This window comes from Syngnathus floridae, chromosome 21 (genome assembly GCF_059516105.1).
Source record: "Syngnathus floridae isolate MCC-2025c chromosome 21, RoL_Sflo_1.0, whole genome shotgun sequence".
Lineage (NCBI taxonomy): Eukaryota > Metazoa > Chordata > Actinopteri > Syngnathiformes > Syngnathidae > Syngnathus > Syngnathus floridae.
The window spans coordinates 6,865,191-6,890,639 of record NC_142433.1 but is presented as its reverse complement, the minus strand read 5'-3'; the positions used below and the strand labels follow the sequence as shown (position 1 = coordinate 6,890,639).

Sequence of the window (25,449 nt, the reverse complement as noted above, 5' to 3'; positions counted from 1 at the left end):
GATAACAAACGAGGCTTCGGTCGGAATGTTTGGACGAAGTCATTGGTTCCTTCCATCGTTCGTATCGTTAGTTAAGTCGGCAGGTTTGGGAGACACGCCGTGCAATACAAACAAATACTTTGAGTGCACAAGTATGCGCAGGTTTATGGTCATTTTAAATGTTTATATACACCCTTTGCTTCAATATTTTGTCGATTTGTCACCGTTTTTTGTACACACAATGTCAAATTGATTCCGTACTTGCACTACCACATTTCCTGCTAAAACTGCAATTCTTGTCATATAAACCTCCTATCGTTCTTGGGGTCCATTTGACCCCTTTCAATGTTTATCATTCAAAAAATAGTTGATTTTTTTTTTTCAAAAAATTGGGCAACAAAATTATATAAATTATTTTCTGTAGCTAAATGTGGCTGGGGTCAAATTGACCCCATGGACCAAATTTGTGACATTTTTTTCTAGGATTATAGTACGGTTAAGGCTTCAATATTATTTAATTCTGCAAATGAGTCCGAGTCACAGGTGGCTAAAAGGATCGATGGGGGCTTCTCACGATCACAAAACAATTTACTTTAGTGTGGAGTCCGAGAAGTCCGGGGTGTGTACGAGGCTGTTTGGAACGCCCCTTGCCCTTATTGGACCATTCTCGCGTCAGGGCAGTGATTGGTGGGAAGACCGGAAGTGATGTTCATTCACTTCCTGAAGTCGAATGGTAGCACGGAGCGGGACAGGAGGAAAGTTCCTCGCGTGACAAAGAAGAAGCGCTTTGCCTTCTTTTCTTGTACATTGCGCGCCGTAAATTCGGCGGGGTAGGCCAAGTCAAGCCTAGTTTCGCGTAGCCAAGCCAAGTGGCCGTCGAAGATGGAAACTGCACCGGCCAAGAATAAGCCGCAGGGCCGCTTGCTGGTGTCCACGCAGTTGGACGCCAAAGATGAGCTGGAGGAGGTAAGCCCGCGCCGTGGCACGACCATGCTCCTCGACACACAAAGCCACACGGCGGCTAGCGAGATCATTAGCATGGCTAGCTTAAAGTGAGCGGCTACGCTGCTATCTTAGCTTAGCCTCCGCCTATAAACAGGGAGCCAGTAAACAAATGCCCGACTTCAGACGAAACTGCGCATGCGCTGCCTGCTCACTTCAGTTTGCGTGTGTGTACGCGTGTGTGTGTTTGCGTGCGTAGAAACTGGAGCGTTGCGTCGGAGTGGTGCACTCTTTGACCACTGGTCTTTCCGAGAGAGAAGCGAACGACGCTCTGACCGCCAGCGTAAGTTGATGACGGCACTATCAGCAACACAGCAAGCTTTCACTTCATCTGAGCTTTGCAAGTTCCTGAACTGTCACGTTTAAGCGCTCCTCGATGATGTTACCCCCAAGTGTCCTCGTGCAAACTCGCAGGCCTTGGTTGGCATGGTCGAAAGGTTGGCACAAAAAAAGTGCAAACACCAACCACCAATATCTCTATATTGTTAAAAAATGTAATTGCCGTGGCCCAAGTCACTATTGAGTCTGCCATTTGAGCTCATCTGTGGGGATTCCTTGACCACAATCGAGGCACTCCTTAATTTGGCGGCCAGCTTGAGAACGCATTTGATCATCGAGGAGCTCGCGACGTTGCCGTGAAGAGAAAGACCTGCGGCCAACGAGGATGTACTGACCCTGCTGTTGTTGTTGCCGTGACAACCAGGCGTGCAAAGGCCAGCAGCAGCACGAAGAGGTTTGTCTCGGACTCTTCGCCCTGCTTCTCACTGAACCGGCACAGGCCCAGAGGGTAAGACCCCAAGATCCCCACCACCATGTCTGATATCACCATGGCAACACACGTGTCTGCGTGCAGTGTTACAGAGACCTGACTCTGGTGAGCAGAGATGGAATGAATGTGGTCCTGGTGAAGATAAATCAGATCTTAATGGAGAAGTTCCTCAAGCTGCAGGACATCCCCAGAAAGCAGGTGAACGCAGACGTGCGCATGCACTTGTCTTTGTGAGCAGGGTGGCTTTGAAATGTGTGTGTGTGTGCATGCAGCTAGTGTGGCTGGTTCGAGAGCTGGTGAAGAGCAGCGTGATGGCAGTGGATGGCGTCGTCATGACCTTGCTCAAGCAGATTGCAGGTCAGATACTCAGGCGCCCGCGTATGCATGCACGCTGAATGGTCATGTGACTGTGTGTGTGCCTGCAGGAGGAGACGTGTCCACAAAAAACATGTGGCTGGCTGAGAGCGTCCTGGACATCCTGCTGGAGCAGAAGTAGGACACGCACACACGCATATGCGCTGTTGCAAAGCATCTTCTTATATGCATGCGTGTGCAGGGAATGGGTTGTGAAGAGCGGGATGCTGATCGCCATGTCGGTCTACACGTACCTGCGCCTCATCGTGGACCACGGCGCCCCTAACCTACTTCCTCTGCGCCAGAAGGAAGTGGACTTCTGCATCGGGATGCTGCGGGAGAAGGTGAGGTCGGCGACGGCCGGCGACGGCAACACCCCGTTGATCCCGCCTTTGTTTCCCCCGGCCAGTTCCTGGAGTGCGTGATCATCGGCAGAGATTTAGTGCGCCTGCTGCAGAACGTGGCTCGGATCCCTGAGATGGATCTCCTGTGGAGAGACCTGCTCCACAACCCTCAAGTCCTCAGTCCTCAGTTCACCGGTAAGATGGCCGGACTTGACTAAGACATGGCTCTGTCTCCATGGCGACGCCCTCCAATAAACCCCCCCCCCCCCCCCCCCCCGCCCCCGCTTTTGTGCCCGTGCGCATCAGGCGTTCTCCAGCTACTCACGGCGCGCACTTCCAGAAAATTCCTAGCTTGTCGTCTTACCCCCGACATGGAGACCAAGCTCCTGTTCATGACGTCCAGGGTAAGCGGCGGGTCGGGCGGCTTCCCGTGTCCCTCGGCACTCGTTCCCATCCCCTCCCCTACCGTCTGCTACGCACAGGTGCGCTTCGGCCAGCAGAAGCGCTACCAGGACTGGTTCCAGCGGCAGTACCTGTCCATGGCCGAAAGCCAGTCGCTGCGTTGCGACCTGATCCGCTACATCTGCGGCGTGGTCCACCCGTCCAACGAGGTCCTCAGCTCTGACATCCTGCCGCGCTGGGCCATCATTGGCTGGCTGCTCACCACCTGCACGGTAAGCGCAACGGGCAGCATGCGCGACACCAAGGAGCCCTCGTCACCTAATCCAAAGTTGTGTGTGCGCAGTCCAACGTGGCCGCCTCCAACGCCAAGCTGGCGCTCTTCTATGATTGGCTGTTCTTCAATCCTGACAAGGACAGCATCATGAACATAGGTGACACCCACTCCGCCCAGCGGCTCGGTCTACGGGAATGGCTTGTCAAGTCAAGTCAAGTTTATTTGTATAGCCCTAAATCACAAACAGTCTCAGTCTCAAAGGGCTACACATAGCCAAAATTGACAATTATTCTCAAAGCATCCCCTGATCTTAAGCTCCCAAAAGGGCAAGGAAAAACTCAAAAAAAACCTGCCAGGGGAAAATGAGAAACCTTGAGAAGGGACCACAGATGGAAGGATCCCCCTTTCAGGATCACCAGGTTAACGGAAACGGGCGTGCGTGTGTTTGCGTGACATAGAGCCAGCCATCTTGGTGATGCATCATTCCATGAAGCCCCATCCCGCCATCACGGCCACGCTTCTCGACTTCATGTGCCGGGTGAGACTCCGTCTCTCAGCCATCTTGGCCCGACGTGTGGCGCTCCGGCAATGACCTCTGTGTCCTGGCTTCCTCCCTCCTCAGATCATTCCTCACTTCTTCCCTCCGCTGGAAGTTCAGGTCCGTCAGGGTGTATTCAACTCGCTCACCTTCATCATGGAGAAGAGAGTGCTGGCGTAAGACACACAGGCAAGCACGCGCCCGCGCTCGCCTCCCCAGGTGTGCGGGCTTAAAGGTCATGTGACCCGGCAGGCACTTGGCTCCCTTGTTCGACAATCCAAAGCTGGACCGAGAACTTCGCTCCATGCTGAGAGAAAGGTTTCCGGAGTTCTGCAGTGCCCCCTCGCCGCCGATGGAAGGTGCGCCCGGCTGCCCGCGCTTAGCGGAGCGTGCAAACATAACTCGCTGTGTGCGCCTGCGTCTGTAGTGAAAATGGAGGAGATGGCATCCATGGAAATGGAGCACCTGATGGACAAGGAGGAAGGTTGCTATGACAACACAGAAGCTGCCTTCAGTGACGATGAGGAGGAGGTCAACAACAAAGGTTGCCATCTTTATCCTCCTCCCAAGAATTGAAATTGCGACTCATGTTGGTGTGTGTGTGTGTATGTGTGTGTGTGTGAGCGCAGGAAGGAAGCGCGAGTTCAGGTTTCATCCAATCAGAGAGACTGTTGTGGAGGAGCCCGCCGACATCACCCCCTGGCTTGACCAATTAGAGGACACCATGAAGGACAAGGTTGTCCAGCTTCAGAAGTCAAGGTCAGTGGTCGAAAGCCAAGTTTCCGCCGACGTATACTGACTGATAACGACTGTTGTCCTCAGTGACACAGAGACGCAGTGCGAAGTCATGCAGGACATCGTGGACCTCATCCTGGAGGTAACTGGACTAACTTGACGTCACAACGAGTGCTTGAGCGTGCTTGTGTTGCAGGAGGACTTTGACACGGAGCAGATGGCGGCCTTAGCTTCGTGCCTGGCAGAAATCTTTAAAGAACATTTTCGAGGCGATGTCCTCCCAGAAGACATCACTGACGAGTAAGGCCGCCCGCCGCAAGCGCAGGCGTGCTTCTGTCTTCTCACCCGCGCGTGTGCGTCAGGTCCCTGGAGGAATCGGTGTGCAAGGCGGTGTGTCTGGTCTTCCGGAACCTGGTGACCATGCAGGAAGACAACAGCGGCTTCTCGGTTCTTCTGGACATGCTGGCGGAACTGTACCAGAAGCAGCCCAAGATTGGTTACCATCTGCTCTACTACCTAAAAGCCAGGTGGGGCCCGCCATTGCCGCTTGGGTGTAACGCGGCTGCAAACAAATGCAGCGCAGCTCAGCTACTGCCCGAGTCTCAAAACCGACAGGGCGTTTACATTGACTCCGTTGCTCTTATGTCTGCGCACAGCAAAGCAGCAAACGGCAAGATGATGCTGTACGAGTCCTTCGCTCAGGCCACGGCGCTCGGAGACCTTCACACCTGTCTGATGATGGACATGAAGGCGTGTCAGGAGGACGACGTGCGCTTGCTCTGCTACCTGACGCCTTCCATCTACTCAGAGGTACGCACGCGCACGCATTCGGCCGGCGGGCTCTCTGAGCGAGCACCTTTGCTTTTCAGTTTCCAGATCAGACGCTGAGGAGTGGCGAGCTGCTCAACATGATCGTGGCCGTCATCGATTCGACTCAGGTAGGTAAGAGGGCAAGTGGCTCGGCCCGAGCGAGCCCGGCGCTAACACGGTGTGCAGTTGCAGGAGCTGATGTGCCACGTGATGATGGGAAACCTGGTCATGTTCCGCAAGGACTCCGTTCTCAACATTCTGAGTGAGCATGGCCGCCAACACACACGCACGCACTCTAGCCACCTGACACTTGTCTTCCTTCCTGTCCGGGCAGTCCAGTCTCTGGACTGGGAGACGTTTGAGCAGTACAGCACATGGCAGCTGTTCCTGGCACACAGCATCCCTCTGGAGACCATCATCCCCATCCTGCAGCACCTCAAGTACAAAGGTAGCTTTCGAAATGGGCTCGTTGCAACGGGAAGGGAAAACGGTGCAAGTTAGACTCAAGAAAGACCCCCTAAATTCCAAATCCAACTCACATCATCTTTTTGACTACCTTCACTTTCTGTGCAGAGCATCCTGAGGCCTTGTCCTGTCTGCTGCTGCAGCTGCGGCGGGAAAAGTAAGGGGGCGCACGGTGCTGAGCGCATGGCGCCGAGCAAACGGCAGTGCCCCACTCACCTCTGCGCATGTGCGTCAGGCCCAGCGAGGAGATGGTCAAGATGGTCCTGAGTAGGCCCTGCCACAGCGAGGACCAGTTCACCACCAGCCTCCTGCGCCACTGGGCGTCCAAGCACGACGACACCCTGGCCGAACACATCAAAGCGCAACTCATCAAGAACAACAACCAGCCGCGGAAGAGGCAAAGGTGAAGACGCTGACGAGGAGCCACCAAGACACCAACGTGCGTGTGCCAAAGTGGTCACCGAGCGTGTCATCTTTGTAGTCTACGCAGCTCAAGCAGCAAACTGGCTCAGTTGACGCTGGAGCAGATCCTGGAGCATCTGGACAACCTCAGATTGAGTCTGAACAACACCAAGAACAGCTGTCAGTGCGCACACGCATTGGGGGGGGGCGGGCGGCCGTCCAGCCATGCGTCGCCACAGCCCACCAAGCCCTGATTCTTGCCTTTTGTTGTACTCAGTCTTCAGCCAGACGCCCATCCTTCAGGCCCTGCAGCACGTCCAGGCCAGCTGTGATGAAGGACACAAGATGAGGTACGCACATGCACGCGCTTCCTGCTCGCCTTCCGGGTGAAGCTAAATACCACGCTTGGTCCACTTTGTCGCATTTGTCACTCTTTCCGTCAATTGTTTGTCATTGCGCAAATTAGTGCCGCACAAGTCGCTAAGAGGGAGCTTGCCCTTTGTTTGAGCTCTCATCGAGGAAAAAATTCAAGCTCCAAAAAAATTCCATTGTGAAATGGTGCCAAAACAAATACCCGGGTAAAAGCGGTGGCGCGCTTTCAGTTCACCCAGAGAGGGGCCGTGATTGACAGGGCTACTGCCCGCGCAGGTTCAGCGACCTGTTTGCCTTGGCCGAAGAGTACGAGGACTCACAGGCCAAACCCGTCAAGTCTCGTCGCAAGGCAGCCGCCACCTCGCCCCGGTCACGCAAAGGCCCTGTGCCGCCCAGCAGCAGCAACAACGAGGAGGAGAGCGCCTCCAGCAGCGCCTCGGTACGTTGCCATGTCCTGCGCCATCCTGCGCCGTCCTAAATTCATGTGGCTTCCTGTTTATGACTCAGGAGGAGGAAGACTCCAAGCCCAAAGCACCCAAAAGGAAGAGGAAGTGCTCGTCGGCCGTGGCCTCCGACAGCGACTAATGGCTGAGTGCTCTCGGACGATGCAAGGCAGCCGCTGGCCCACTTGCCTGGCAACCGCTTGCCGGGCAACTTCTTGCCCGGCAACCGCTTGCCCGGCATGCACTGCGCCCCTCCACACTTTTTGGGGAGCTGTTATCATGGGGCTTTTCCACTTGCTTTTGTTTTTAGCCGCCTCATCCTTCCTGTGCCAAGCTGCCGTTGGAACGCTGGTATGAACCTGAGCCCTTTTGCTCGTTGACCTGGTACAGAGCAGCTGTGCCACCCGCCCACATCATCAAGTGATGGTCATCAGCCAGGCTTGACCAGACCGACCGTCGGATGCCCGCAAGGTCTTGTTAAGACCGCCCAGCCGGTCGCTTCCAGACTCCTCAGCCGTTCATGACTTTTGAATGGCTGTCACGTCCGCGGCAAAGTCGGGGCCGTCTCTGCGAAATCCACTGTTGACTCCGGAACGCATCCCGGAATTCTTCATCCCGCCCCGCTTCCTCCTCTCACTGCTGTGGCGAGCCGTGCACCAAGTGGTACCACCGTGACCCCCGGGCAACGTTTTGGAGCCCTACAGATTCTGTGCGGTCATGGCTTGAAGCCCATGCACGGGAGTCCGTATTTCTCTAGGATGATTGCAGCACCTCGGTACGCGTGACATTGTCACAGGGCGCCAAAGAGATGTGAGGGCGGGGCAACAGTGATGTCATCTTCTGGTCAGACACTTTTAAGGCGTTTCTAATAAAAAAAGAATTTGAAGATGACCTGTCACCCATGACCTTTTTATTCCATCCAAACTTTTTAAAAATGTGTTGAACCAGTTTTTGATCCAAGCAAATATGAGTTTCCTTAAGTAATTTGCTCATGTTAGTGATGTCATGTGACTGCACACGTGCACTTGATGGGCTTGCATGTTAGCAAGTGTGCAGCTTTTTGGATGTTCTCTGCTTATGGAACTTTGTCCTTCAACTGGACTTGACTCTAAGTGTGTGAGGTTGTGACTCCACCATGAAGACGCTCATCTCAGATGTTTCAAGTTTTATTTACAATAACTAGCATTAGATGTTTGGTGCAAACCAAGAATTGAGTTCATTCAATGTGAATTGAAAGAATTTGATGACGTCATTGCTGAGTCAGCAAATGTTGAGCGAGTGCTATGAGAGCAAGTTTTCCTTTCAACTTTCCAACAAGCTGCTTTTGGACTCTGGCAGAGATTCCGGTTCTTGTTCTTGGTCAACAACAGAGGGACAGGTTGCGGATGTCGTGGCCACACGAAAGAGGCGAAGGAGGTCTTTGAAACGAAGGCTCACCTGGAAAGAAGTGGCGTCATGTCGTGACCGCAACACAACTGCAAACCCCGCCCCCTCATCTCACCTGCCGGGCACTTTTGGTTCCCAACTGGGCGGAGACTCGCCTGAACGTCCGCCAATTGGCTCCTTGCTGCTGACAAGCTGTCAGGATGAGGCGGTCGGCTTCTCTGAAGTGAGTGGTGAAGCAGACGAAATGTCAGAACCGCCATGAAGCGCCGCCATAAAATGTGGGCAGGGCCTCACCGAGTCCAGACCACCATCTTTTCTCCGTTTGCGCCCGTCGAGACGTTTTGAGCGGAAACGGTCGGCGGGGCTTCCTGCTTCATGTGTGCGTCATTTGCTGTTTTTCTGGGCTCGCTCTCTTCCGGAACAGATGCGTGCAGCTCCAGTTGTGGGCGGGGCTCTCCTTCCTGAGAGAAGCGCGCCACGCCAAAAGGACAACTTTTGCTTCATCTGGTTTTTTTTGGGCTTCAGTTGAAAGCCATCATGGTGACCCCCCCCCAATCCCTCATGCATACCTCAGGCAGAGGACAGAAAGTTTCAGCGACTTGTGTCATCTTGGCCACGCCCACATTCATATCGCAGAGCCTTGATGATTCTGAGAAAGCAGGAAGCTCTGGCTCTGCTTCGTCGATCCTCTGCATGCCTGCTGTCACCGCCGTGGGGGCGGAGCAACCAGAAGAGGGCAGATTTTGGGCTGTGGAGCTGGGAAGGGTCGAGGACAGGGGCGAGGATGTGCGCTCAGCTTGCTGGACGAAGCCCATGCGGCGGAAGTGCAGGTTGGGCGGGAGGCGGGATGGGTAGCACGTGGAGGAGGAGCCAAGCGCAGTCATGTGACCGGAGGAGTTAACCGCCTTGGAGATCGCAGGGAGACTTCTCTACAGAAGGTGAGACACACTGACAATTTTGATCCGTGTACATGCGTGCACGCTCACGTACATGTTGCGGCATCTCACCACCAGCCACAGAGGCATGAGGCGCACGTCTCTCTCCACTGGTGGGCGCCGCTCTGACGCAGCAACGTGAGCACACGCCCGTGGCATGCGAGGAATAACACGCTTGCAGCGGAATGTCTACACACAGACACGCACACACATTTGCTTTCAAACACATTCAAGTGTGTCTGCGCATGTATTACCTTGACGATATTGTCAGGGACTCCTGGTCTGCAGCACTGCTGGATCCTGCGTCTCACTTGAACGACACTTTTGCCCAACAACAAGTCGCACAGCAGCCGGGTGGGGTCACGCGAGCCCTCCAAGTTCCGAAGACCAATGATGAGCAGACTGCGCGCGCACATACACACACGCGCTCGCAGTTTGATTAATTGCCCTTCTACAAAGTTTTGATGTGTTTGATGATGCCCGTGTACCTGTCTTCTGCCGCAGTGAATGCCGCCGTCCTGCGGGGGCAGTAGTGAGCCGGGTCCAGGCTGACACGAGGCAGAAGTTGCGGGTAAAGAAAGACTGGACTTGTAGCAAAGATCCAAGCCAGCTCAGCGGGCATCACCGGAAAGCAGCGCACTGGTAACAAACACACGCATGTGTGACGAACGACAGGAAAATGCACACTTAGCGTTAACGGCCAAGGTGACTGACTTTGTCCGCGTGCATCGGGCACACGCTTGAGTTGTGCGTAGGCCACGGGCCAGTCCCGCAGCTTGGCCAGCAGTTCTAGCGCCCCTTGTAGATTGGCCGCCCTAAAAGCGCTGCGCTGCTCTGGCGAGGTCATCGGCTCACCTCTTCGCGCTAGGAGGTCCAGCTCAAACTGACACACAACGGCGCCGTTGATCACAATTGCGCTTGTTTTGCCGCCCGCGCTTGCTTCTCACCAGGAACTGTTGCGTGGTTTCAGCTTCGTGGCGGAGTTCTTCCACGACTGACGTGAGAAGGTGAATCTGAAGCAACAGCTGCACGTGCTGGATGCACGCGCACACACACACGACCATCCATGTTTTGTATGAAATTTCATTAGCATTCTCAAAAACCAAAATGTGCACGTTGGTTAGATTTCCGATCGATCAATCAATTTAAACCGGCACGTTCATGTGAGTCGCTACTAAGTGGTGCGCTGTGTTCGTCATTGCGGCCCCGTCAAAGTGTCTTACCTGCTGCACTTGCTGTGCCAGTGTGCGCCTGTGCTGTGCGTCCAGCCTGAGTATCTGCACACTGGCCGTGTGTCGGGTGCTTCTCATGAAGGACAGCTGCTGCTGGACCGTACGCCGCTCTGCCATTGGTCGCTGGCTAACCTCCACGTCGCCCTCGCATGTTTCTTTGTGTGTGTAACACGTGTGTCCGGCAACACGCTTGTCATGTGTGTGTACGCCCTCCTGCGGCACCTCCTCTTCTTCGTGCCCTTCATCCTCCACTTCCTGGCCTGTCAGGTCCTCTTTCAACTGTCACACACACACAAATATCTTTACTGCGCTTGTCTTTGTGTGTGTATGAGCGTGCATGTGTGTGTGTGTGTGTCTGACCGTTTCAAAGAGCTCCTCCATCAATTCATTTACTTCCTTTTCTGTAGATCATCAACATCATTATCACCATGATCACACTGCGGTGGGCGCGTGTGCGTACTGACTGGTGATGCGAACGGCCTTGTCGTCACGGTAATCCTCCTGGTCCGGCTCGTCAATATCGGCCAGGAAGTTGTACTCTGGGTCATCTTCATCATCACACTCCTCTGAACACATGAAAAGTTAAGAAAACGTGTGTGCGTGTAAATTACTGTGTATGCGTATTCAGACTTCTCACCATCATTGTCCACGTCGGAGGTCATGAGGCCTCTCAACCAATCAGTCCAGTTGCTGTCCTCATGGGCGGAGCCACAGTCGTACATGTCGGGCGTGATGTCGGGCGCTCGAAGCTCCGCCTCCAGTCGCCCCAGGGGGACGTCCCGAAGAGGACGCTTTGAACGCGTGCGGTACGCCATCAAGCCCCCCTCGCCCGTGTCCTCCAGAGGCTGGCCACACAAATTCGGATATCATGAGCATCCATCCGGGTCTGATGCTAATATCGCTCCCACCTGGTACGGGTCCATGCACACGGCCAGCTCAGCCTCTACAGCGTGCAGCCTCTCCAGGAAGTTGTCTGTTTGCGCGGACGGAGGCGGAGCTTTGGGTGGAGGTGGGGGGCCCATTGAGGCAGAGTCGGCCCTCGCCGTCTGAGGGTGACAGGAAGCGCGGCTTGCAACAGCTCACACCCACCCACGCACGGGAGCCGCCGCGTGCATTTACCTTCCCGCCGCTGCGTAGGTGCCGCCGACTTCCTCTCGGGGGCGAGGCGGCGCTCTCAAAGTCGCTCTCCAGCAAAGTCTGCCACATCAAAGTGGCGTCAGTCACGTCATCATCATAAACTCACTGGCACCCGCGGCCACCCTCACATCTTCGGCCGTCTCGTCCTCATCTTCATCGTCGGGACGATACTCTTCATCGGAGGAGTCTTCCTCAGCGAGGGGGATGTCTACAAACTGATGGACCTGGACACAAAGGCCAAGAGGTGGCTATCTTTCAGTCAGCTCGTGGCGGACGTACGTGCATGCGGCAGGCAACAGAAGGTTTAACTTTGACCTTGCTGACGTCTCGCCCAGTCTTGATCGGAGAGATGTTCCACGCTGGGACCGCCTGCCGGGAAGGAAGCCAGCGGCAATAGCGACATCATTAGTGACTGGTTCACTCATTCCCATTCCTCAATCGCTGCAAAGAACGATTGAGGTCCACTATTTCATAATCCACCCCAATGTCGGGGGGAGGTGCAGAGTGTATGTCGAGTCTCACCACGCCTTTCTCCACAACTTCCTTCAGCTTGGATCGAGTCATCTTGGGCTCCTGCGGAAGCACAAAGTCACTCGGTCAATCGCCTCATCCACGACGCACATCTCACAACTCACAAAGGGCGGCACGGCGTCCGTCTCGTTGATGGCGGCTTTCATCATAGCCACCACGTGCTCGTTGGTGATGACTTCCTGCAGGGCAAAGGTAAGTGTCAAGACAAGCTCAGCGTACACGTAGTCGGGCGTGCTTGCGCACACTCACGTGAATGATGTTGCGCACGTTGACGCTGGTCAGCTTGTGTTGCTTGGACTTGCACTCCAGCAATTGGTCGAGCTGTCTATCAATCTCCAAGCCTTCTCCCGGCCTCTCTTTTTCACTGTTCTTCTTCTCCTCCTTCTCCTCCTCCTCCTCTTCAGTCTGCCTTTTCCGTTTCCTCTTGACCGTTCTCTTCCCACCGCCCTCGGCGCACTCATCATCTGATGTAAGCAGAGGGGGCCACTCAGATGCCGTTGCCAAGGTGACAGCTGCGATGCTGCGTGTTACCAGCAGTGATGATGAGCTTGGGGTCCGCGTTGTCATCGGCATCGTCACGCTCAGGGGGGAGCGGCCGTGAGGCAAGGTTAAACGCTTCCGCTCTGAGACGTTTGCAGGCAGACTTCATGATGCATCATCAATGACTTCTGAGCGGGGGGCGGCATTCAAAGATCCAAATCAAAACAAGTGAAATGGGCGTCTTTGTTTTCATTTGTGACAATTCTTATATATTTTAACATGCTCTATTTTAATGTTTAGCCCAATTTTGGAAAAGGGAGAACATAAGGTTTTACTTTCAACATGTAGACTTTGACTATTAGCTTGGAATTAGCCTTGATCAAGTCACAAGTAGCTTCTTTTGGCATCTAGCATGGATTTCGAACGGGAGCTAACATGCTGAAAGTCAAGACACGCGCGGGGGTTCCATATAAGTAGCAAAAGCACTAACCCAAACATCAGAAAGGCTTCATCTAGGACTTCTTCAACCGCCTTTGCCGTCTTCTTCTTCTTCGATATGTTTTTAAGCTTATTCTTCTCGTCCCTCGGTTGCTGAGAGACACCTAGTGGAATTCCGTTATAACAGCTTCTCCTTCTCTTGGTTGTCCCCTTCCTTAAAATGCAAAAACAATAAATATGAGTGACTCATGAAAACATCCACTTGTTCACACCACGTCTCACTCGTTGTATACCGTTAATAAGATATGTTTATCAGTGATATTCGGGAGGTGGGCCAAGGTTTCGCCATCTACTTACACTTCAAAATAAAAGTAATCGACGAAATAATCACAAACGTTGTCATACGGTCATTAATGCTTGTTAATGCTCATTATTCTATGTTCCGCTAATCCTTTTTGTTTTCGCCGAATCAATTAAGTTTTGTAATCATTTTACGGCGAAAAAGTCACTTACATTTAATGCGACGCTTTAATTCTGAAAGTTGTTTCCGGACCTTTGAGTTAATGTTTTAGCTTTGAAGCTGATCAAGCACGTTTGCGCAATTTTGTCCAATTTGGTTGGAAACGTTAATATTGGTCATGGCGGCTGGCCGTCGTCTCCTCGCTGTCGTCACGTGTTTGCTCTTCGCCCTTTTTCCGGCTTCGCTGTCGTCGCGCAGTGACGTGCTCGTGCTCGGTAACGCCGACTTCGACTACTTGGCAACCGAGCACGACACCATGCTCGTCAAATTCTACGCGCCTTGGTAACGCACACTTGTTTAAAAAAGCGCAAATATTAGCGTACGCGTCACTTAGAACACGCTTGCTGCTGCTTTCATTTAGCTCCTACAATGCCACCTTCCTTTTTCTCTTTCTCACTCCTCTGCTCAATTCCTTTCTTTTTTTCCTTACCTCCTGTCTACTCTTTCTTGCCTGTGCCACCCTTAATTCCTCCATCGTTCCTTCCTTTTTCCCCACCTATATCACTTCCTTTCTTCCTTGTTTGCGTCCTCCTTTCCTTCCTCCCTAAACGTCAGGTGTGGCCACTGTAAGAAGTTAGCTCCAGAGTTTGAGAAAGCAGCTGGCAAACTGAAGGGAACTGTGCAACTAGCAAAGGTAACATCGGCCGTTTGTGCGTGCGCGTATGCGCCAGTCCTTGTCTGACTTGTGCGTGCGGCGTGTCAGGTGGACTGCACGGCCGAAGTGGACACGTGTAGTCGCTTCGGTGTGTCAGGATACCCGACGCTGAAGATCTTCAGGAATGGGAAAGATTCCGCCTCCTACGATGGTCCTCGGTCTGCTGGTAAAAGCTGCTGGCGTCACTTTGATGGTAACAAAATGAGGCACTGATGTTTTTTTTTTTTGTGTGTGCCCTTCAGAGGGGATCTTTGAGTACATGACAAAGCAGACAGGTCCGGATTCTGTGAGGTTGCTGACCGAAGAAGACCTGCAGACCTTCGTCCGCCAGGACGACGCTTCCATCGTCGGTACGAACGCGCCAAGATGAGCTCCGGCTCGGACGCCCTTTGACCTCCTCTCCTGTGTCAGGTGTGTTTTCAGATGAGGACAGCTCTAGCCTGAGTGACTTTGTGAAAGCTGCGGGACTTTTGCGAGATCAGTTCCGATTCGCTCACACCACACAAATGCCGCTGGCCGCCCCCTATGGACTCCAAACAGAGTAAGTCTTACTTTTCCTACTTGAAACTTTCAATGGCCGCCTTGTGCCGTCTGTTAAGCTACCCTCTGTGTGTTGCGTGTTTCAGAGGCATCTTGTTGTTTCGGCCTCCCCGATTAGCCAGTCCGTTTGAGGACAGCGTTGTTGTTTTGCCAGATTTCGGGACCATCCCGTCTTTGAGACGCTTCATCCGAGATCACGTGTAAGTGCGTGTAGGACTAATAGGAGCAGAAAAAAAAATGTTTTGAATGAATTTGAAATTGCAACCAATACTAGCCATTGTTTAATGCTTTGGAAAAAGAAATACTTTGAATTTGAAATTGGGATCAATACAAGTCATTGTTTACTGCTTTGGGAAAAAAACAGCTTTTGAAAGTAAGTTAGCAAATCAAGTGCCTAAAAAATGGTATTTGCACTCCATGCGTGTCTAGATTTGGACTTTGTCCTCATATGACCTCGGAGAACAAAGATCTTCTGAGAGTTCGTGACCTCCTGACTGCCTTTTACAACGTGGACTTCCAACACGACGCCCCAGTCTCCAAGTACTGGAGGAACAGGTGACACGCGCGCACATCGGACGGTTGTCTTAACGGTTCCCACCAACTTCCCGTCCTTGCGTCCTTCCCGTCGCCAGGGTGATGAAGGTGGCGACCAAGTACGCAGGACGGGGCCTCTTCTTCTCAGTTGCCAATCAAAAAGACTTCCAGGCCGAGCTGGAGAATGAATTTGGTGTGGGGACGTCCGACGGCGGAGATGTTCCCCTGGTGACCATCCGCACCAAAGCGGGTCACAAGTACACCATGAGGGAGGAGTTCACGTAGGTAGCATGCAAAGCCGCTAACGTAGCACAGCATGAAATGACGATGACCCGTGTTTCTTGCAGGAGGGACGGCACCTCACTGGAGAGGTTTCTGGACCAGTACTTCGCCGGGCAGCTGAAACGCTACGTCAAGTCAGAGCCTGTCCCTGACAGAAACGCCGGCGCCGTTAAGGTGTGTGACGCGAGCAGTATATTGTGACTAGCGGTGACGCCAAATGACATCATGGGAGTGTGCGCTGCACACAGGTGGTGGTGGCTGAGTCCTTTGATGCCCTTGTCAACCAACCTGACAAAGATGTCTTGATCCAGTTTTACTCGCCGGCCTGTCCGAACTGCAAGAAGCTTGAACCAGTTTACACCGCGCTGGCTGAGACGGTACCTTTATCTTCATTGTCTTCTGTTTTGCGCTCGGTGCCGAGCTACTGCACTCGGAATGAAAATTGCCTCGAGAGGCCTGACACAAGCTTAGCCTGCTAGCTCCCACCGCCTCATCTCCGAAGCTGAGCGTCATTGTTGAGAGTTGTTTGCGCTGGTACAACAACGAGTGGTCCTCTTGTCAGCTGTCTTCAGATGCAAGCGTGGTCATCGCCAAAATGAACGCTGTGGATAACGACCTGCCGCCCGGCTACGTTGTCCAAGGGTAAGCTCACGTGAGCCGCCAGTGTCCGGACACGCCACGCGCAACCGATTGACGCTTTGCCTTCTTTCAGGTACCCGACCATCTACTTGGCGCCGGCTGGCAGGAAGAACGAGCCAGTCCGATACCAGGTAAACCGGCGGGCTTTCTTTCCCTGGCCACGGGAAAGCATGTGTGACCTCCGCCTGTGGTTTGTGGCAGGGTGGGCGGGAGCTGCGAGACTTCCTGCGCTTCTTGCAACAACAAACCGGCCAGCGCCACCTTCAACGGGAACTCTGATTGGCGTCAGTGTTTGAGTCCTAAGCGGAGTTTGGCTGCGGCCGCCATTCTCAGCAACTCCTTGCAGCCTTGCCGAGGTGCTTTATCTGAAACGGCAAGAACGTACAATCGGAAAAGTCATTGCATTTTTAACGAGGTACAAAAGGTGACAAACCCTGCTGTGAAAGTAAAACTTGAAGAGCTCCAAGATTTCATCCTCCTTGGGTAGCACTTATCCGTGATGATGCATCTATGTATGGTAAAAAAAGACGTACGTGTTTGCGCACTGGGCATGGGAGGTGCGGCCGGACCCCTCTGCACGCAACCCTTGCATTGATTTGTTTGTAACCATTGTAAAGGCTCGGATTCTATGTACGCATTGAATGATTGCTCTGTATGATGTATTTATTTGTATGCTTGATTGTGTGATCCATTTTTCTCTTTTTAAAGGAAATCCAATTTGGCATTGCAGTTATGTTCTTGTGGTTTGTAGAGTCATGAAACATTTTAACAAGTCTCGCATCACTACATATATATATTTGTGTGTGTGTTTATATGTGTGTACGTATATATATATATATATATATATATATAAAACTCCTCACCCCCGTGGGTGGTCTCTTTTTCCCTTCAAGCTCGGGTCCTCTACCAGAGGCCTGGGAGCTTGAGGGTTCTACGCAGTATCTTTGCTGTTCCTAGTACTGCACTTTTCTGGACTGAGATGTCAGATGTTTTTCCTGGGACATATATATATATATGTATATATATATATGTATATATATATATATGTGTGTGTATATATATATGTGTACATATATGTATATATATATGTATACATATATATGTATACATATATATATGTATGTACACACACACATACGTGTGTATGTGTTTGAAAGGTATGACTATTACAATAATCCTGCAATGGGAATGTTGTCCCTCCCAACATGGCCGCCATGAAGGCACGTTATTCCAAATCACTTGTCTTAAATGCGTAGTCGTTAGGCGGGAAAGCGGGCCTGGCAACGCTTGGATTGACGCCATTGGTTGGCACGTCCGTCGCTGACAGTTCCGCCCGCCCCTTCAAGAAAACCCTCCCACTTGTCGAGTGGAATCTTCGAGTCGCGTGGAGCCGGTCTACGCGCTTTCTACATCTTTTCTTTGTCTCCCGGCCTTTATCTTTTTCTTCAAGATGTTCGGCCAACAGGTTCTTGTCCTCAGTGAGTAAACGCTCCGCTTGCTATGTCAGACGTTGTCCCCTAACACCGAATGGCCCGCTCGGCTGGCCGCACAAAGCGCTCCGGCACGTGCTAAGCTAGGCGAGCGAGGTTAGCCGCCTTAGCATGTGCCCACGGTACCAAAGAAAGCCAGCCATTCACTGTTTAGCGGTCGCCCTAGCATTTGCGCTCATTTTCAACGCGGCGTCAAATGTTCTTTGGTCTTACAGGACGGAGTATAACGGCCGAGCCACACCTTTGCTCTCCGCCTTCCGAGCGTTTAAGCATTTGCGGCTGCTAACTACGTCATGAGCGGACATTGGGAGTGCATTTCCTTGTCACGTGGTCAAATGGTCCAATTGTTAGTGTGTGCTGAGAGGTTATCCGCTCTCAATATATCTCCAATGCGTCATGGAAAGCATCGTGCAACGATAGTCACTGGGCAATCAAATGTGGCGACGTCCGGGTGGATCCGAGGATTGAGTGAGACAGTACGGCGGGGAGGGGACATGACTAGCACGTCCACCTCTCAGTGCGGGGGCTTGATTCCGGCTCCGACCTTCCTGCATGTAGTTCGCATGTTCTTGTGCATGCACGAGATTCCCCCCACGTTCTCAAGACACAGCCGGTTCGGGATGTACCCCGCCTAGTGCACAGACAGCTCAGATGGGCTCTGGCACGCCCACGACCCGCTTTAGAAGTGATTTGGTGAGACCCTCTGAGTGGTTACTCCCACCGATGTCACGAGAAAGAGTTTGAATAAATGAGCGAAAGTGTAATTAAATGTCACCAATATGCTAAGAATTAAGGAAGTTATGACATTTTAAACAGTTCCAAAAGCAGGCCAAAATGTCCCCTTGTTTCAAATTCTGAACAATGTGACTGAGGCAGGGTCCTTGTGTATATAAATTGTATTTCTTTTGCTGTACATAATTTTAATGAAATGAAATAAATGATTTGTCATTGAAGAGCAAGCTGCTATGATTAGAATAGAGCATGACAATGCAATTGCAACGGCTATGGTTGACAATCCTTACTCCCTGGTCATTACAAACTAGGGCCACGCAATACAAGATGCTAGTTGTAGGATCTTGCAAAGATTGACTAGACTTGTTGTCTCCAGACCAGAATGTGAAGAGAGAATCTGGGCGGAAAGTCCAGACGGGAAACATCAACGCAGCCAAGGTAAGTTCATTTTGTATTGGTTTTTTTTTTTTTAATATATATATACATGCAACTTAATGATGACCATCGATTGAATGTCACATGTTCCAGACCATTGCTGATGTCATCAGGACGTGTTTGGGCCCGCGGGCCATGATGAAGGTGAGCTACAGTCCGATCGCCTGTATAGCAGCTATAATACTAGCGGCGCTAATGTCGGTTGCGTGTTTCCGTAGATGCTGCTCGACCCTACCGGCGGAATCGTCATGACCAACGACGGAAATGCGATTCTGCGAGAGGTGAGCCTGCCTATTGATCATCATGTGTCTCGTGTAGGGTCGAGTGGAACTGGGGCCTACTTTGAGCTTCTCCCAGAATCGTTTAGAATCTCTGTGCTAAATTTTTGAGTTCTCGTTATTCGCCTGCAAGAAGCTCAAACAAAGGAGGATTGTTGGAAATGATACACTTTAGGAGAAGGTGCGCCGCCACGCCCTTCTGCCGCCAAAGCTGTGATAGTGACCAGTGAAAATTAAAGGACAGAAGTTCATACAATATCCGATCGTTAGGAACCGAAATCGTGTCGAAGAACCTAAAAGGGCACCGCAACCATCAGAATTCAAACGACGCCCAACCCACGTAGTGAGGCCGTTGTTTGACTGCATTGCCATGGTTACAGATCCAGGTGCAGCATCCCGCGGCGAAATCTATGATTGAGATCAGCCGCACGCAGGATGAAGAAGTGGGAGATGGAACGACATCTGTCATCATCTTGGGTGAGAGGAGTGGGTGTGTGGCCTCGCACATTTGTGTGCCTGCCTGTGTGCGCGTGCCTTGCTCACTCACGCCTGCATGTGCCGCGTGGGTTCAAAGCCAAAGTTGCTGATTGGGTTTCTCTATGCGCAAACATCTCGCATTATCGCTTTGTTGATGTTCACTTCTTGAGCACCAGCATCACAACTACCCAAAAAAAAAAAGGAGCACCACATCAACCGAGCTTTTGATACCGGTGATAGTTAGCACACGGTAGTGTCTCACGTTTGAACACTGATGGAGTACTGGACTAAAAACAGACATTTGAACCAGCTGCACGTAGCCCGCCAAGCTTCCTTCTCTTAGAATTTACACTTGGAATGCAGTGAGGGGAACTCGGCTCCCACCTTGACCATGTTGCCCTCGTGAGTTGGTGCGTGCGGACGCGTGCGTCAAATCCCGACGACTGATTTTGCCCATCTTTGCCAACGTGCGCGCAAGCTGGCGAGATGCTGTCAGTGGCCGAGCAGTTCCTGGAGCAACAGATGCATCCCACCGTCGTCATCAGTGCCTACAGGCGAGCTTTGGAGGACATGTTGGAAACGTTGAAGGAGATCAGGTAGGTGCACACTCACCGGGCTTTTACGGCAGCAAGCTGACTGGCCCACTTTGGGCCGTGCGCCGGCAGCGTCCCCGTGGACACAGCCGATCGCGCCTCCATGCTGAAGATTGTGCACTCAGCCATCAATACCAAAGCTGTGAGCCGCTGGTCCGAGCTGGCGTGCGGCATGGCCCTGGACGCCGTGCTTACCGTGGAGATGGACGATAACGGACGCAAGGAGATCGACATCAAGAAGTATGCAAAAGTGGAGAAGGTAGGCATGCACCCAAGGGCTCGTTCCAGCTCGGGCCAGGCCGCTCTCCTACCATGCTTGCGCCGCAGGTTCCAGGCGGCATCATCGAGGACTCGTGCGTTCTGAGGGGAGTGATGGTCAACAAAGACGTGACACACCCGCGCATGCGCCGCCTCATCAAAGAGCCCCGCATCGTCCTACTTGACTGCTCCCTGGAATACAAGAAGGGCGAGAGCCAGGTGAGCGCCAACGCAAATTATGACCGGATTGATTTTCGGCCCAGTTAGGTCCATCCTCAGCCGATCTTGTCATGTGACGGTGAGTCGGGCACGACGCTGTCCTTTGTAGAAAATCCCCGTCTGATTGTCTTTCTCGGTCAAATTGTGGTGTTTGTCTCGGGCGTCTCCCCCTCTGGCTACTCAGCGCGGCCTAAGCGTTCCGCAAATCTTTGCCATCGGCCTTTAATCGCCCGCCACTTGTCTCCATTTGTGTAGACGGACATCGAGATCAGCAAGGAGGAGGACTTTGCCAGGATCCTGCAGATGGAGGAGGAGCACATCCAGCAGATGTGCGAGGACATCATCCGGATCAAACCTGACCTTATCTTTACCGAGAAAGGAATCTCAGGTGGGTGCACGCCAAGCTGCTGCTGCCGTGTATTCTTAAGAGGAGCCTAAAGTTATGGCTCTGCCACCTCAGACCTGGCCCAGCACTATCTGATGAAGGCCAACATCACTGCCATTCGCCGCGTCCGGAAGACTGACAACAACCGCATCGCCAGGTAGCCTTAGCGTAGCCTCGCTAATAGCCAGGGCCGAAGCCTCACTACCCCGTGTCACCTCAGGGCGTGCGGCGCGCGCATCGTCAGCCGCACTGATGAGCTGCGTGAAGAGGACGTGGGCACCGGAGCGGGGCTCTTTGAGGTCAAAAAGATCGGTGATGAGTACTTTGCCTTCATTGCTGAGTGCAAGGAACCCAAAGCCTGCACCATCCTGCTCAGGGGGGCCAGCAAGGAGATCCTGGCGGTGAGCGCCGCCTCGTGTTTGCCAGAATCTCGGTGTGTGACGCACCAGTGCAGTGCACTTTGAAAATGTGAACTGGCTGCATGTGCACAGGAGGTGGAGCGCAACCTTCAGGATGCCATGCAGGTTTGCCGTAACGTGATGCTGGAGCCCTGGCTGCTACCCGGAGGGGGCGCCGTGGAGATGGCCGTGTCCAAGCGCCTGATGGAGCGTTCACGCGCGCTGGTGGGCGTGGAGCAGTGGCCTTACCGTGCCGTGGCCCAGGCCCTGGAGGTCATTCCCCGCACACTCATCCAGAACTGCGGCGCCTCCACCATTCGCGTGCTCACGTCACTGAGGGTAGGCACTCTGCATGCACACCCACTAAACAGTGGACATCTCTGACACTCGTATTTGATTTACTCGGGCCAGCTTCATTTCTAAAGTCACAAGCTCAAGTTACTATAACGTGCACGGACCTTCAACAAATCACTTGTTGGACAAAAAAAGCATTGGCTTCCGACTCAGTCATCCCACATCATTCAAATTTGAAACACCCTTTGCTTTGATGCTTGGGTTGCCTGTCGCTTTGAGCGCGTTTGACCTTTTGCAGGCCAAGCACACGGTGCAGGACGGCATCTCGTGGGGCGTGGATGGCGAGACAGGTACCCTGTGCGACATGGTGGCTGCCGGCATCTGCGAGCCATTGGCCGTCAAAGCACAAACGTACAAGACGGCCGTGGAGGTGAACGCGCTTGCACCATGCGCCGCCTTCGCCTTTTACAGTCCCCACCAGCCGTTCTGACCTGCTTTCTCTGCAGACGGCCATCTTGTTGCTGCGCATCGACGACATCGTGTCAGGTCACAAGAAGAAAGACAAAGATCAGGCTGCGGGAGGACCTGGTGCTGAGTAAATTCAACCGGACGCTCAATAAAGTTACAAATTGAAGCCTCACTGAGTGATTGTCGAATTATTGCACATTTTTCCACTTTTTGTCAAACGTCACTTCACTCCATATAAAGCCCATGTGCTTCAATCGCTTTGCGTTAAAGGGAAAGAGACAATTTACTTGTTTGGCCACTGCTTTCCTACCTTCACAGATGGTAAAAAAATAAAAGAAACACTAACTCATAAAACATGTCACCAAAAGTGTTATACTCTACACTTGATCTGATAGAACATCTTTTTTTCTACATTTATTTTTGTCCGCCAAGTTGTTGGCGTAGATTGGCAAAGAACCTTACATTCTATTTGGCGTAGGTCATATTTGGGTCAATAGGGTAAATTCTCATTCTCGACCTTGCATTCTATGGGGCATCTGAGCCAATTTGGTAAAATATGATCATTCTTGACCACACGCTACTTGACATCAAATTACACTGTAAGTGGAGTTAACCCTCCACCCCTGCAAATCTGTCTCAATGCATTCCAAACCTCTGCTCATTACAGAGCTGCAGCTTTTCCCCACACATTTAAACGTTTCTTGAGACGTCACACGATCACAGGCTGCTAACGCAGCTCCCGTGACGTCTTCCGGGGGCGTGGCTTATGTACTCAGCTGACCCATTCCGATCTCACGTGACAAGTCACCACAACAAAGATGGCGGCCACTCGGCAAATGTGGGCCGCTTTGGTCTTTAAGATCTTTTCCATGGTTTGTTCGTCGGGGGCGGCTTCGTACACCAGAAATGTAAGTCTGTTAGTCTTTTAAAACTGCGTCAACATTTTGTCTTGAATGAATCGAAAAAACATTTTCTGCTTGCACCACGTTTAAATTGTTGTTTGAGCGAGTCGAAAAAACATTTTATACTTGGACCACGTCAACGTTTGTTTCGTACTAAGACAAACTTGCCCAGTGGTTTGTAATTAAATGATATAAAACTTCGCCGTTTGTTTGGTTTGTGCTGTCACGTGCTCGACAAGCAACTCGCGATTGGCTATGATAGAGCGTCTGGTTGAAAGCGGGGAATATCTGACTATGATGCCGTCACCAATTGCCTATGTGGTTCTTGGTGACGCCATCAGTTGTCTGGGGAGTTGATGGTGAATGTTGCTTGTGATGACATCACCAGCTGTCCGTGGAGTTGAACCCGGGCTCGTTGGCCCCACCCCCTGGTGGCGACCTTCTGCACGTGAGAGCGGTGGGAGACAACGACACGCTGCATTTTCTGTTCTGCAGCCAGGGGACTCCCGCCCTTGTTCTTGTCCACACCAACGTCACTTTCTCTAATGTCTCGGTACGACCCGATCGTCACACGTGACGTCATCACGACTCAGTTTGGAGGCACTCCAACTTGTTCACTTTTCAGGTTGACTGGCCAAGATTCTTGAGCCGCAACGGCAGCGGCAGCCTGCTGGTGGAGCCAGCGAGTAGCATCCTTTCCAGGACAGCGCTCATCTTCAACAGGGTCAGTGCTCCACGTGTGTGTATATGTATACATACATGTGTGTATTTTAAAAAAAAAAAAACACTTTTAAGTTCTGATAGAATGCTCATTAACATGTTTCAGCTGTTGGAATATAACGACGTCAACAACACGGCGGAAGTGCCCCTTGACCTTTTCCCACCTTACCAGCTACGTAATATCACATGGTCGGCGATGGAGCTGTCGGGGGCGGCGGCTCGACTGTGTGGCGATGTGGCTCAAGGATCCATTTGTCTGCACGTACGTCGTGCATACACAAATCTCCACATGGCGATTAGGGAGTCGGGAAGGAGCGGATGGTCACGCGCACAGTCCGACGTTTGCTCGCTTTCGATTTACTGACTGCTACCGAGTGATTTTGATCGGATGAACCATCAAATGCATCACCGATGATTCCAACAAAGTATGTGTTTTGATGGGTAGCTGACAGTGTTTGAGCGAGAGGGGCGTGATGAGATCTGGCCCCGCCTCCTCCACACAGCCAACACCTCCCAGGTGGCCGTGCAGCTTGACGGCTTGTCGCCGAGGTCGGAGAGGTCACGCTTCTTCTTGGAGCTGCAGGCAGTGGGTGGAGTATCCCCGCTCAACGCTGTCGAGGTTCATCGCTCCATCAACGACGAGTTCACGCCTTCCGTCTTCAAGGTACGAGAGAAAAGTCACAGTCCGCGCCTCCCATAGCCACTTCTTCAGCCAACGATGTAGCGGCTGAGCTACTCCCGGAACCAATCTTAGCCATCCCGTCGGATTTGTGTTGTGTCCACGGTCTACCATCTCAGGTGTCGGAGTGGACGTCGGGAGACGGGAGCTCGGCCGACGACCGCGGCTTCGTCCTGTGGAAGCAGGTCGCGTACCGACGTTCCCCGCCAGCGCTAGAGGACGCATCGCCGTGCCGTCACTCGAATCCACGGCAGCAGAGCGGCCAGGCTTTGACGGAGGCCGGGGGCCTGGCACTGGCTTTTTTCGCTGCTGAGGACAGCGTCTTTGGACTGAACATCAGCTTCGGCGTGGCAGGCGAACCTTTCTACGACGCCACCAAGTTCCTCAGCTGGTTGGTTCTGCTCCGGCAGATTTTCTCATTTCTTTTCTAACAATTCAATACTGACTGACTTTAATTTTGCGTCTTAGTCACCCTACTCCCGAAATGGTGACATTGAATGTTTGAGCGAGCTTTTCAGTCTGAAGAGACTGAACGAATCCATTTTGTTGTTGTTGGGCAGGACGGCCGCGGTCGGTGTCGGCCTCCCCCCCGCTGACACCTTCTCCCCGCTTGTGGTGGCCATCATGGCGGTCGGGCTCGGCGCACCGCTCGTCATGCTCCTGATGGGCGGAGTCTACATGTGCCTGCGCAAGAGATCGCCGGTGACCGGCTACGAGCCAATCAACTGACGGGTGGCCGATTCAATGTCAGAGACTTTTAAAGCCACTTGATTTGGCATATTTTATTGTTTTTAGAATTTCCTCTTTCCCTGGCTTTTTTTTTTGTAAATACAAATAAAATGATCATGTTGATCCTCACAAAACAAAGGCCCTTCCATCAAAATTAGTTCACAAACATTCAGGGGGGTGGGGGCTGGAGAGAG

General features: G+C 52.4%; 5 protein-coding genes across 7 annotated transcripts; 4 read left to right on the top strand and 1 right to left on the bottom strand.

The window, feature by feature from the left end:
• Nucleotides 1-681: 681 nt before the first annotated feature.
• ints3 (integrator complex subunit 3) lies at nt 682-7,780 on the top strand. Of its 2 annotated transcripts, XM_088365572.1 has the most exons (29): nt 683-945; nt 1,181-1,264; nt 1,685-1,768; nt 1,835-1,948; nt 2,023-2,107; nt 2,176-2,242; nt 2,307-2,448; nt 2,514-2,643; nt 2,755-2,852; nt 2,931-3,122; nt 3,194-3,281; nt 3,583-3,662; nt 3,747-3,838; nt 3,915-4,021; nt 4,090-4,206; nt 4,292-4,421; nt 4,485-4,539; nt 4,594-4,697; nt 4,760-4,924; nt 5,054-5,207; nt 5,267-5,335; nt 5,394-5,469; nt 5,542-5,655; nt 5,781-5,829; nt 5,908-6,075; nt 6,154-6,254; nt 6,352-6,424; nt 6,723-6,885; nt 6,954-7,780. In XM_088365572.1, the coding sequence occupies exons 1-29, from the start codon at nt 862-864 to the stop codon at nt 7,029-7,031; spliced, it is 3,063 nt and encodes a 1,020-aa protein (XP_088221698.1). In that variant the 5' UTR covers nt 683-861; the 3' UTR covers nt 7,032-7,780. The 2 variants fall into 2 exon arrangements, with proteins under 2 accessions (XP_088221697.1, XP_088221698.1); XM_088365571.1 differs by having other exon boundaries at nt 682-945; nt 2,755-3,122.
• Nucleotides 7,781-8,039: 259 nt separating this feature from the next.
• Nucleotides 8,040-13,733, bottom strand: LOC148380346 (GON-4-like protein). Of its 2 annotated transcripts, none has more exons than XM_088365574.1 (23): nt 13,542-13,733; nt 13,081-13,242; nt 12,642-12,775; nt 12,360-12,574; nt 12,215-12,289; nt 12,102-12,152; nt 11,895-11,948; nt 11,708-11,803; nt 11,562-11,639; nt 11,351-11,488; nt 11,080-11,287; nt 10,907-11,008; nt 10,803-10,843; nt 10,434-10,721; nt 10,158-10,244; nt 9,925-10,093; nt 9,699-9,849; nt 9,465-9,612; nt 9,283-9,399; nt 8,845-9,204; nt 8,570-8,736; nt 8,391-8,493; nt 8,040-8,326 (listed from the first exon to the last, which is right to left on the bottom strand). In XM_088365574.1, exons 3-23 carry the CDS (start codon nt 12,757-12,759, stop codon nt 8,192-8,194), a joined length of 2,901 nt encoding a protein of 966 aa, XP_088221700.1. In that variant the 5' UTR covers nt 12,760-12,775; nt 13,081-13,242; nt 13,542-13,733; the 3' UTR covers nt 8,040-8,191. The 2 variants fall into 2 exon arrangements, with proteins under 2 accessions (XP_088221700.1, XP_088221699.1); XM_088365573.1 differs by having other exon boundaries at nt 12,642-12,778; nt 13,542-13,732.
• LOC148380345 (protein disulfide-isomerase A3-like) lies at nt 13,585-16,920 on the top strand. The gene is made up of 13 exons (XM_088365579.1): nt 13,585-13,830; nt 14,104-14,182; nt 14,252-14,369; nt 14,446-14,553; nt 14,615-14,744; nt 14,830-14,943; nt 15,173-15,298; nt 15,376-15,558; nt 15,625-15,733; nt 15,808-15,936; nt 16,122-16,201; nt 16,272-16,329; nt 16,400-16,920. The coding sequence occupies exons 1-13, from the start codon at nt 13,667-13,669 to the stop codon at nt 16,475-16,477; spliced, it is 1,476 nt and encodes a 491-aa protein (XP_088221705.1). The 5' UTR covers nt 13,585-13,666; the 3' UTR covers nt 16,478-16,920.
• A 593-nt stretch (nt 16,921-17,513) lies between these two features.
• cct3 (chaperonin containing TCP1, subunit 3 (gamma)) lies at nt 17,514-22,397 on the top strand. The gene is made up of 14 exons (XM_088365578.1): nt 17,514-17,676; nt 18,797-18,858; nt 18,949-18,999; nt 19,074-19,136; nt 19,514-19,610; nt 20,089-20,206; nt 20,276-20,462; nt 20,531-20,680; nt 20,936-21,068; nt 21,141-21,222; nt 21,286-21,466; nt 21,557-21,802; nt 22,056-22,187; nt 22,264-22,397. Exons 1-14 carry the CDS (start codon nt 17,649-17,651, stop codon nt 22,354-22,356), a joined length of 1,623 nt encoding a protein of 540 aa, XP_088221704.1. The 5' UTR covers nt 17,514-17,648; the 3' UTR covers nt 22,357-22,397.
• Nucleotides 22,398-22,980: 583 nt separating this feature from the next.
• On the top strand, nt 22,981-25,393 carry glmp (glycosylated lysosomal membrane protein). The gene is made up of 7 exons (XM_088365581.1): nt 22,981-23,133; nt 23,516-23,680; nt 23,753-23,851; nt 23,954-24,109; nt 24,293-24,511; nt 24,646-24,917; nt 25,087-25,393. Exons 1-7 carry the CDS (start codon nt 23,044-23,046, stop codon nt 25,253-25,255), a joined length of 1,170 nt encoding a protein of 389 aa, XP_088221707.1. The 5' UTR covers nt 22,981-23,043; the 3' UTR covers nt 25,256-25,393.
• The last annotated feature ends 56 nt before the right edge of the window (nt 25,394-25,449 follow it).

What these genes read in the sequence shown, in the direction of transcription:
- LOC148380345 (XM_088365579.1), top strand. Translation starts at nt 13,667, where the DNA reads ATGGCGGCTGGCCGTCGTCTCCTCGCTGTCGTCACGTGTTTGCTCTTC. An exon ending in CGCTTCATCCGAGATCACGT is followed by an intron (nt 14,944 to 15,172) that starts GTAAGTGCGTGT and finishes ATGCGTGTCTAG; the next exon opens with ATTTGGACTTTGTCCTCATA. An exon ending in GAAACGCCGGCGCCGTTAAG is followed by an intron (nt 15,734 to 15,807) that starts GTGTGTGACGCG and finishes CGCTGCACACAG; the next exon opens with GTGGTGGTGGCTGAGTCCTT.
- cct3 (XM_088365578.1), top strand. Translation starts at nt 17,649, where the DNA reads ATGTTCGGCCAACAGGTTCTTGTCCTCA. An exon ending in TACCGAGAAAGGAATCTCAG is followed by an intron (nt 21,069 to 21,140) that starts GTGGGTGCACGC and finishes CTGCCACCTCAG; the next exon opens with ACCTGGCCCAGCACTATCTG. An exon ending in GACAACAACCGCATCGCCAG is followed by an intron (nt 21,223 to 21,285) that starts GTAGCCTTAGCG and finishes GTGTCACCTCAG; the next exon opens with GGCGTGCGGCGCGCGCATCG.
- LOC148380346 (XM_088365574.1), bottom strand. Translation starts at nt 12,759, where the DNA reads ATGAAGTCTGCCTGCAAACGTCTCAGAGCGGAAGCGTTTAACCTTGCC. An exon ending in ACGTGCGCAACATCATTCAC is followed by an intron (nt 12,290 to 12,359) that starts GTGAGTGTGCGC and finishes TTTGCCCTGCAG; the next exon opens with GAAGTCATCACCAACGAGCA. An exon ending in AAGATGGTGGTCTGGACTCG is followed by an intron (nt 8,494 to 8,569) that starts GTGAGGCCCTGC and finishes CACTCACTTCAG; the next exon opens with AGAAGCCGACCGCCTCATCC.
- glmp (XM_088365581.1), top strand. Translation starts at nt 23,044, where the DNA reads ATGGCGGCCACTCGGCAAATGTGGGCCGCTTTGGTCTTTAAGATCTTT. An exon ending in CGGCTTCGTACACCAGAAAT is followed by an intron (nt 23,134 to 23,515) that starts GTAAGTCTGTTA and finishes TGACATCACCAG; the next exon opens with CTGTCCGTGGAGTTGAACCC. An exon ending in TCACTTTCTCTAATGTCTCG is followed by an intron (nt 23,681 to 23,752) that starts GTACGACCCGAT and finishes TTCACTTTTCAG; the next exon opens with GTTGACTGGCCAAGATTCTT.
- ints3 (XM_088365571.1), top strand. Translation starts at nt 862, where the DNA reads ATGGAAACTGCACCGGCCAAGAATAAGCCGCAGGGCCGCTTGCTGGTG. An exon ending in CCTCAGTCCTCAGTTCACCG is followed by an intron (nt 2,644 to 2,754) that starts GTAAGATGGCCG and finishes CGTGCGCATCAG; the next exon opens with GCGTTCTCCAGCTACTCACG. An exon ending in CCGTCATCGATTCGACTCAG is followed by an intron (nt 5,336 to 5,393) that starts GTAGGTAAGAGG and finishes CACGGTGTGCAG; the next exon opens with TTGCAGGAGCTGATGTGCCA.